This window comes from Ambystoma mexicanum, chromosome 1q, assembly GCF_040938575.1.
Source record: "Ambystoma mexicanum isolate Mex_15411 chromosome 1q, UKY_AmexF1_1, whole genome shotgun sequence".
Taxonomy (NCBI): Eukaryota; Metazoa; Chordata; class Amphibia; order Caudata; family Ambystomatidae; genus Ambystoma; species Ambystoma mexicanum.
This window is the reverse complement of record NC_090922.1, coordinates 478698181-478708607: the sequence shown is the minus strand read 5'-3', so window position 1 is coordinate 478708607 and position 10427 is coordinate 478698181. Positions and strand designations below refer to the sequence as shown.

The window sequence follows — 10427 nt, the reverse complement described above, 5'->3', positions numbered from 1 at the left end:
TGCGTGTCCCTGCCCTCAACCTGCCAGGGATTTGAAAGCACGCTACTTAAAACGTGCAAAGCAGTCGGTGTAGTATCCACACACTCCAGTGCTTCTTTTGTCACTGGATAAAGGAGAGGAGAGTGTGGCAAAATGTGTCCTTGTTTTTCCTTTAGAAGTTACGGTTCTTAGAAGTGAGCGAGTGGAAATTGTGTTTTCCTTTCCACTTACAATTAACACTTCAAGTTATGTTTGATTTCCCTGCTTCTAGCTCCACTTCTGTTTAAAATGTCATGGGGTTCCATTTTCACACTGGGGGAAAGACCAGCAGGCTAGGTTATTCAACATTCGAAAGCACTTTACTACATCTTCCAGTGGCACTGCGTTAAGTGGGGTAAACAGGAGGAGCTGCAGCACACTTATTGGGGCAGTGTGCTTTGCACTATCCACTAAAGCAGTCCCTCTGGACATCATAATGAAGTGGTTGTAATAGTAAAACCATGTGGCCTTTTGTGTTCTGATCACATGGGAAATTTACGACATGGGGGACTATGCAAAGTAGTGCATACTGTAAATATGGATAATTTACCTCGTGCAGTACACGCTCCAACTAATAGGGGATATTATAAAATTGAAGTCCACATGTTTTTACCTTTATCACCATAACGATGGACTTTTTTTCTGGTATGCACATTTGAAAAAAGTGTACTTCTATTTTTGAAACTGTAATCCCGAAGGAGGAGAAAGGCAACATCTCTCCATTAAACCAAGTCGTTGTTGGGTTGGAGTGCATTACATCATGCTACACGGTTCTTTAGAGGACTGCTAGGGGCGTGTTACAGAAGCATCAACAGTGCACCCAATCACACAGCAGTTGGAACAGCAGACCTGCCACTTCTGCTCCTCCTCCCATCAAATAGGGACTCCACCTTCTTCATTTCAACAGTATAAAAGTCATGTCCTGTGGAGGAGCTGTACAGAGGATAAGAGAAGCTGCACACTTTAGGTTCCTCTGCATCACCCAGCTCCATCCACTAACCAGAACCATGAGGATGCTCCTCACAGCCGTGGCCGTCCTGTTTGCTGTGATCACTGAAGGTGAGATATGATTACTTTCTTTGCATTATTTTCTCAAGTCTGCATATTTTGAATTGTTTCATTTGTAACTCACACAAATGCCCAGAATTTCGAGGTTGACTGAGAAAGGAATGGTGTTGGAGGAGATCCTTCCATTAGGGGACAAACAATACCAGCCCCTAATACAGCAAAAGCGGATGCCCCAATGCACCGTGACCCGCCAACCAAACACCTACTAATTGCACAGAGAACCTGCTACCCAAACTCCTACAATTGCTGTAAATGAGTTTAAAAAATTGGGAGTGAGAACAGAGAAACCAGCCTCGTCATCCCGAAAGTCAATGGTGGAATTGCTGATAAGACTATCGACCTCATTACGAGTCTGGCGGTAACCATGCCTGAAATTCCGGCAGGTTACCGCCGGACTCGTATTACCAATCCGCCTTCGTGATTCCCGGAATTACCGGGGCATTACGACCCTGGTGACCCAGGAATTCCCGAGGCGGAATTTGGTAATTTGAGTCCGATAGGACTCAATGGGAATGGGGAAGTGGAAACACCAGCACCATCTCGTGATGGTGCCGGTTTTTCCACGTCCGCCTGCAGGCGGGTGGTGTTAAACCACCACCTGCAGAACTCGAGATCACCCAGCATGGAAACAAAGGTGGCTGGAGGATAACTGAGGAGATGGCATGATGACCAAGGAGGAGTAGTGGCGAGGAGTTGAGAAGAGGAGTATCAATGTATTAGGAGACAGGAGGACCACTGATGACCAGGAGGAGGAATGAGGAGCCAAGAATGTGCAGTGAGGAAAAATTATGTGGCGTGGCACGGAGGACAGATGAGTGAGGATTTAGACTGAGGACTGAGAATGAGAAATGAGTAGAAATAAGTAGGTGTAAGGGAGAGCAGTGGGGATGTCCTAAAATGCACGCATCACACCGAGTCAAAAGTCACTGCAAACATCAAACTTCCACCACAAATTGGACAAAACAAACCTACCTCAAACAGAGCCCAAAGTTCACAAAGTCCCTCTTCAAATGAATTGGTATTATTTCCATACCGGGTGACTCATAATGAGGCCCTATTACTGGAATATACACTTCTATCATGATGATAGTAAAATAATTTATCAGGCAGGAACTTATGTTCTGGAACATGAAAAGTCATGTGTACCAAACAAAATACTGTCAAATTACATAGCATCTATTTCTTTAGGGTAAGTATTGACATACATTACTGTATACAATCTGTGTAAATTGCACAAGATTCACACAAAGAGGAATACTTCCAGTTGAAATTAGCGGTCTAACGTGGAGTAATTTGCATCAGAGTAATGTACACAATGTTAGAGAGGTATAAAAGAAAAGTGGAAATATTATAATATTATAAAATGTATAACCTCTGCTCACACTTCTTTCTTAGTCATGCGTGCTCACGTTCCCTGTAACCAAACGAACGGGTACACCCATATGTATGTATAACATTAAGCAACTTACCTAGCTCTGTTGTGCGCTATATAAATTAAAACATAAAAAATAAAAATAAATGAATAATCTGCGGAGTAACTCGAAAGCTGTACTGAGTGTCTCCATGGTAAATTAAGGCCTGTATGTGGGCGTGAATACAGAATTACTGGAATCACTGGAGAGTCAGCAAACGGTAGATGTGGGAAAAAGCAGTCAAAGAAAGGAGATGGTTCTGGAGATGTTATGTTATGTTGATTTATGCCGCTGCCATTTGCCATTTTGCGGCGCTCAAAGATGTTGATGTGAGAGTCAATAATCTTAGCCCCTGAAGGTGGCAACATTAGTACAAACACAGCTCTGATTAATAGTTCCAGGAATTAAAAGGTACAATTACCACGTATTTTAGAACAAACGTTGCACCATCTCGTAACAAGCCGTTCTCCTGAGATGGCAGATCACAGGGAGGCTTGCAGACGTTAACGCCACAATGGCAAGTGACTTGATAAAAGAGGGCCAAACTAGTGAGGCTTGCCCTTGTGCTAAGAAAAGAGCAGTGCCAGAGAACTACAAATGGAAGATACAGAAGAGATGTTTTTGATTAATGCAGCCTCTGCAGCCTCTGATTACAGCTTTTTCTATAAAATTCCAAACGTGCACTCACAACAGATATTAAAGAATTTGATACATTCGAGACCAAACTAAAACGTGGTTGACAAAAATTGAGATTGTGGATTGGGTTTGGCCAACTAACACAATTATGAAAGAAACTAAAAATAAACTGATTAAATACGTTTGGCTGAAAAACGTGAGGCACTTGGACATCAACAAACCTCTCAAACGAATATATTTGCGTCCTTCCGGAATACATGCCCTTACAGAAATACTATAGTTGTTTTCTGTCCAAAACAAGAGAAGAGATTTCATGAAATTTCAATTAAATAGATTGGACACACGTGAAATTATGGATGCATGGAGATGTATTCCAATTACATTTAGAGTTTGTAGATTAAGTAAAGGACATGATTGAAGCACTCAAGCACGTGTTCATTGTGTGTAATGACAGTGATGATTTGTGACAGGGCTGTTTCAATACATTTGTGAGAGAGACAGTATTTTTACAAAAAGAATGCCTTTGGCAGAGACTGATAAATGGGAAATACATATAATTAATTGTAAGCGTTTTACATTTTTGAGATTGGATAAGGAAGTTAATAAAAGATAAAGAATTGTAATGTGTAATTTTACAATGTTGTTACATTTTATCTTGAATTAAGTAGTTTGGTTTGCAAATAATAGACAGTGTAAGGTTAATAATAAGCCATAGACTCACTATAATTGTAATTATCTAGACAGATACATTACCTACATATGCTCTGTTCACTGGTCGGCCTGGTAGCCTCTTTGTGAACTGAGTCAGTAGAGAATTCATCCTCAGCGGAGGGGTGGAATAACTAGACCTAAGCTCATGTAAGGTATTCAGTAACTTAATGCATCTCTAGCATTCTGAAGGCATCATTTCGATCTACCATAAGAAACACAGATGTGTTCCGTCTGTGAGAGTTACTAGGCACTACGAGGTGCCAAGTACAGGATCACAGCATTTACTATATGGAACTAATGTATTAATTTATTTGAAGTGGGGAGTGAGACGAAAAGAAGTGTGGCCTCCACGTATAGCATGCAACACATGACATGCAAAGAAACAGGAAAAATACTGCTGCAACTAGCAATGCATATAGAAGCACGGGAAAAGGCACTAGCAGAGAGAATTCTGAGATGATCTAGCTGTGCAATAGGACACAACATAGAAACATAAGAAGTCACCACAACGTTAAGAGCAAGGAGCCTAACTAAACATGATGGAAAAGAGACTCAGAGGAAACATATATAGAATGTAGACAGCAAACATCTAGCACACAGTGGCATAATCCATAACTGGGGGACTTTGGCAGTGACTCACAAGGATCATGGGGGCATTAGTGAAAGGTGGTCACAGCATCAAACTGTGGAGTTTCTAAAATAGTAAAGCAGACGGCTGAGTTATTGCATAGGAAACTGAAATTTTATGATGATGACTCATCCATAAGGGGGGTGAAGTCTGCGGCATCACTTCATGTGACCTCATCAGAACCAAATGGTCATGTGGTGTCACTTCTTGTGATGTCACCGAGCATATGACATCACATCCACTACCCCTAGCATTTGGGTGAATTGACATCCCAGTCTCCACTCTCGTCCAACAAACCCATTAGGCTTTGAAGAACACGGTAATATCCAGGCTTAAAGGAGAAGTTCTCTCAAAAATGTTATTGGTACAAAATATATGCCATAATAATAAATATATATATATATATATATATATATATATATATATTCACTAACAAAAACATTGTTAAAGGGACGTTATGTTTAAGTTGCACTAGCAAAAACCTATGAAATTCGATGGAAAAATGTTGTAACAGGGATGTTATGGTTACAGGTAAAACCGAAAAACCGACGAAATTCGACAGTTATGGTAAACTAAGCAACCCTAACTCATGCCACCAGTGTGCACTGCAAGGACTAACACCCATGGCATCAAAGATGGCATCACAAATCTCATTCATGACATCACATGTGTGGCTCCCTCTGTTTTGTTCACTACCCTAAGTAGGGCAGCTGCTTTTCTTCACCAACAGTCATGAACAAACCATTGAAAAGGTTCTATATTTATGTATGGCAACCTTCTCATATGTTCTTACACACCTTTATTTACGGTTCACTCACATTAAATAATACATATAAATATAGAGGATGAGGAAAAAGTAAAACACAGCGCTGGTTTCTGTGCATGAAGATAATCAGTTATGTTATGAACAGTTTCTGTTAATACTGCTGATTTTTAGCTTACTGCAAGTCCCTTGCATATGGTCATGTTTGTATGCATTATGCTGTCTTTATGGTTTCTTTGCAATAGTGCAAATATGTAGTTATAAATGCAATGGTAGCTACTTCTTACATGTTTCAAAGTACCCGACAACCTAAAACGAAAGCATTTATATTGTTACTATGTAGGATGGAAAGATTTTAAAGGTCACACTTCCATGAGCCATGGTGCAGATAATGGCTACGTTTGCACATGAGTTCCTTCATATACACTGAAAACGTGTGTAGTACTATGGTGTGTATAGCAATGCATTCCTCCATGAAATACTTCTCTCATGATAGTTCTTCCAATATTCTTTTATAGTTTTCTGCCACCATTACAATAACAATCCCTTGAGGAGGCTTCCTATGAAAAGTAAATGCACATGTGATGTCATGAGTGATGTCATGAATGAGATGTGTGATGCCATCTTTGATGTCATGGGTGTTAGTCCTTGCAGTGCACACTGGTGGCACGAGTTATGGTTGCTTAGCTTACCATAACTGTCGAATTTCGTGGGTTTTACCTGTAACCATAACGTCCCTGTAACAACATTTTTCCATCGAATTACATAGGTTTAGGTTTTTGCTAGTGCAACTTAACCATAACGTCCCTTTAACAATATATTTGTTAGTGAATTTCATGGGTTTTTAGTAGGGCACTGTAAGCAGAAAGTTGCTTTAGCATACTGTTTTCTGTAAAGAAGATAGGTATTTGGTAAGGCATAACCATAACGTCCCATTAACAACAGTTTGTTACCGATTCCTTGCCTGCCCTCATGATAAACGTGTGTAAAGGGCAAATTGTCTGGTGTATGTATCCATTTGCACTACCCCTTACTTTTCCGAATGGAGTTGGTGTATCGTACCAATTACAGTTGTACATAGAAAATCAGGAGGCTCTCTTTTTCTGTTAACAATGCATGATAAATCTGTACCACACACTACTGGCCAAGATAACTACAGATGAGCAGTATGGACGTTTCCTAGGGACACTGCACCTAGTTGTCGTATGTGCAATCACACTGCAGATATCCATAGGACTCTATTAGTGGCCGTATGTCCGCATCTTCCAATGGACTTGTAAGTAGTTGGGCAAGGGCACGTGTTTCCGTTCCACACCTAGACCCATGCATAGGTCATCCACTGTATGCTGGTAACACCGCCCCTGTCGCTAGCCCTACGGATTCATGCAGTAGGCTACTGCATTTAAAGTACTGCTGTGACTTCCTGGGTGGCTCTGTAAACCTACCAATGTGTGGCTAAAGCACTCCTAACTGTATAACGGCCACTGGTGTACAAGGAACAGCAACCTGCAGTGTCACGTGGGTGTGGTAAATGTCCCATTACTTTGATTTATCTGCTGCTTGCCTTTCCATGATCCGTTAAACAGATACATTGTGTGTGCACTCAGCAGTGTGACTGAAATTATCAAGAGCTCACTTGCCGGTCGTGCAGTTGAAGAAAACATGTAACTGCAGGTGGGACAGTTTGTACTAAGTCTGCAAAATGGCAAAGCTGGTGCACCTTCCTCACGCACATAGTAGTGCATCTAAAGGCAAATAAAAAAAACAGCAGAATATGCAGAGCGCAAACAACCTAGTGGTGGTTAGAAAAGCGTGTTAGCTGCATGGGTCGCACACAATAAATGGCTTCTTGCTGCACGTAATGAACCTGTGTTTCCCGTTGTTGTAAACATTCTTGTATTCCACAATGTATGCATATACGTGAATGCTACCCCTAACACTAATGGCGTAGCACAAAGTGTTTATACTGCATGTGACGACAACTGAAATGAAAGCACAGGGGACCAGTGGGCAGGATACTGCCCTTCCAACAAATACGTATCCTACTTTCATATACAGCATTGCCCACATCTGCTACGGGTAACAAGAGGGGCACTCCTGTAGGGCAGCAGAGCTCTAAAACAACCTTAGCAAACCATGTGCCACACTGCAGACCCTTAACCAGCAAAGGGCATTGTATTGTGCATGTACTGGAACGCGCTACTGTACAGAGGGAAGGTACTGCGAAGTGCATGGGAACGGTCCTTACGGGAGCATTACAGTGATTGGTGCCTATGTACGTGAGGGCCACCCAAAAATTCTGTCTCCTGGCACATCCCCTATAGTATCAAAGTAGGTGCTGCCCCGGGGGGCGCTCGAGAGCCCGACCAATATGGCCGTGGGTCTGTGAAGCTCTCCGGCACCCCTAGCAATCCGGACAATATCCTGCTGACTCCTGGCTTTCTTGGCACCCAACTGTGGTGCGCCGGCAGTGAACCCCTCCTGTGGCCCTGGAAAGGGGGACCTGTGCCTGTTTCTGCGAGGGAGACTCTGGATCAACGGCTGGGAGGCCCCGGTGTAGAGTGGAGGAGGAGAGGCCCTGTAGGAGAGACGCCGCCTCGCCGGAGGCGGCCCGCGGGAGTGCGCATTCTTGGCTTGGGGCTGCAGTGCTCTCTCTGCTTCTACCCGTGGTGGAGGTGGTGGGGCGGCTGAGACCGCCTGGGTGGAGTGGTTGGGGAGCCGCGGCGGCCAGTCATGGAGGGGGTGCTGCGGCGCGGGACCCCGGAGAGGCCCTGACGGTTGGCAGAGCCGCAGGGCTGGTCTGGTGGAGTGCCCCTCTCTGCTGCGTGGAGGGTCGAGCACACTTTTGGAGGAGGGGCGCTCCTGCGGAGGATCCGGGCTGAGTGCGGACTGGTGCTCGTCGGGTTGGGGTGGCGTTTGCTCCCTGAGCCCCCGGAGGCGGTGACCGTTGTTGGAGGAGTGAGAACGCCAGGGAGGCCTGGAGTGGTGGGCGGGTCCCCTCGGCGGACACTGAGACCTCGGTGCAGATCCGAGCTTGGAGGTGGGCGGGGCCCGGCGGTCTCCGGGGCCCGTGAGCTGCATGTGTTGGACCCATTTTGAACAGCCTGGTGGACCTGGTGGACTGGGCTGGGGAGGGCCAGGTCTGTACACATTCTCACACTTGAGGGTGCTCGTGGGACTGGGGACTTTGCTGCCCGCGAGCTATGGAGCTTGGGATGGTGGTGCTGTGGCTGCCTCGGGCCTGCCTCCCCACTGGGCGCTTGGGCTCCTGTGGTTAGACACGGGGAGTGCCGCCTGGTGCATTGGTGGTCCCTGAGGTGTGTTGGTGGTGCGGGGAGGATCCTGGTCCTGGTTACGGTCTCTGCTGCACGTGCCTTTGCTTCGGTCTTCCTTCTCCCGTCTGTCATGTCGAAGTCGGGTAAAGGCAACAAACATCAAGCTAAATTACACTTTGAGACGCCAAGCCAGGCCAAATCAAGTGGTGCAATGGTGGAACTGCCGGAGCGGTGTGCCCTGGCATCGGGGACGGACCCTTCTGCTGTGCTCCAAGATATTAAGATCATGTTTACACAGTTGCAGTCTGGTATACAGTTCCTGGATGGGAAATTGGACACGTTGACCTGCAAAGTGGACCACATGCAGGTCCGTTTGGATAAACATGGGGAGAGGCTGGATGAGGCAGAGGGACGGATCTCCGGGGTGGAGGACACTGCAAACTCAGTATCAGGTGCTATGGCTGAGGTGCAGAGGGCCCTGAAGGAGCTTAGGGAGAAGCAGGAGAACTTTGAATCATGGTCAAGGAGGCACAATGTTTGGATTGTAGGCCTGGCAGAATCGGTGGACAGGAAGGATATGGAAGGCTTGGTTGAGGATATCCTGAAGGAAGCTCTGGACTCGGAGGGGTTCTCTGGCTCGTGAGGCTATGATTTGGTCTGTTGTGGGGGCAAAATTATGGTTAGTTTGAGTATGCTAGAGCTGGCGTGATATTTATGTTTCAATTCTGGAGGAGGAGTTGGGTATTTTGGATCAGGGGGGCCGGAGGGTCGGGCTGGTAGCTCCCTCCGGCGCGAAAGCTATTTGTTATGTTCTGGGTGTTGCTACTGCTGGAAAGTTGGGGTGTCTGGCAGGCAGCGGGGTGGCCTGTTGGGAATGCACCGGCGAGTTGGGGGGTTGTCGGTAGGGGCAGTGGGGGTTCGGGGGGGGTCTCCGGGAAACAATGATCTGGGGAAGTTTGGATGGTGTGTGCTCGGTGTGCTCTGAGAAGCTTGGTGATGGCGTCACTTAAACTTTTGTCCTGGAATGTGATGGGCCTTAACAGTGCACCTGCGGCGGCATCTGGTGGAGGTGGCCTTTCTTCAGGAAACCCACCTGTCGGTAGACTCTGAAGCAAAATTTGGTAAATGTTGGGGGTGCCACAGGTACTTTTCTTCATATTCCTCCTTTTCTAGGGGGGGTGTGTATCCTAGTGCATAAGTCGGTGGGGTTTCGCCTAACCAAGGTGCTGAAGGATCAGGAGGGGAGGGCACTCATAGTCCAAGGAGTTGTTGTATTAGGTGTGGTTATGAGCCTGCAGGCTTTCTCCATGTGGCGTGGAGTTGTGCACTGCTGGGTCAATTCTGGGGTCGTGTGTTCGATGTGGTGGGGCAGATTCTGTGTCAGCGGTACACTTCGGATCCGACGATGGGCCTGTTGGGATATACAGCTCAAGTGCCGAAGAAATTTAATAAATTGATAAGTCTCCTGTTGATTCTGGCCGAGCATAGAGTCGCTATGCGGTGGGGTAGGGGCACTGCTCCAACAATTGCCCAGTGGTCCCGGGATATTCTGTACTGTAACAACATGGAGCTGAGGTGGGGGGCGGTGCAGGGTAAGAACTGGGGAGACATTGGAATGTGGGACGCATATACGTCATATCTACTTGGTGGGGGTGGCAAAGAGGCCGGAGCTGCGTCGGAGGATTTCTCAGTTGCAAAATCGCCAGTCTGAGTGCCCTGCTTATGGGGAGAGGTGGAGCACCCTGGATCATTGGAATGCTGGGGAGGGGTGGGGATTGAATTGTCTTGTAGTAACTTGTGTTTCTTTTATGGCACTATGTGGATGTGGGTCCTACCCCAGACGGGGTATATAGCTGGTATTATTGTATTAGGCACTTTACCATTCATGTACTTTATTTTTATTTTTTTTATTTTTT

The 10427-nt window shown here is 45.8% G+C and overlaps 1 protein-coding gene across 1 annotated transcript in view; it reads left to right on the top strand.

Moving 5' to 3' along the window:
• Positions 1–938: 938 nt before the first annotated feature.
• Positions 939–10427, top strand: part of LOC138521590 (phospholipase A2 inhibitor and Ly6/PLAUR domain-containing protein-like) — a 176952-nt gene continuing 167463 nt past the window's right edge. The window contains exon 1 of the mRNA XM_069634539.1: positions 939–1077. Coding sequence (XP_069490640.1) covers positions 1026–1077 — 52 coding nt within the window. The 5' untranslated portion in view covers positions 939–1025. The remainder of the gene's footprint in view (positions 1078–10427) is intronic.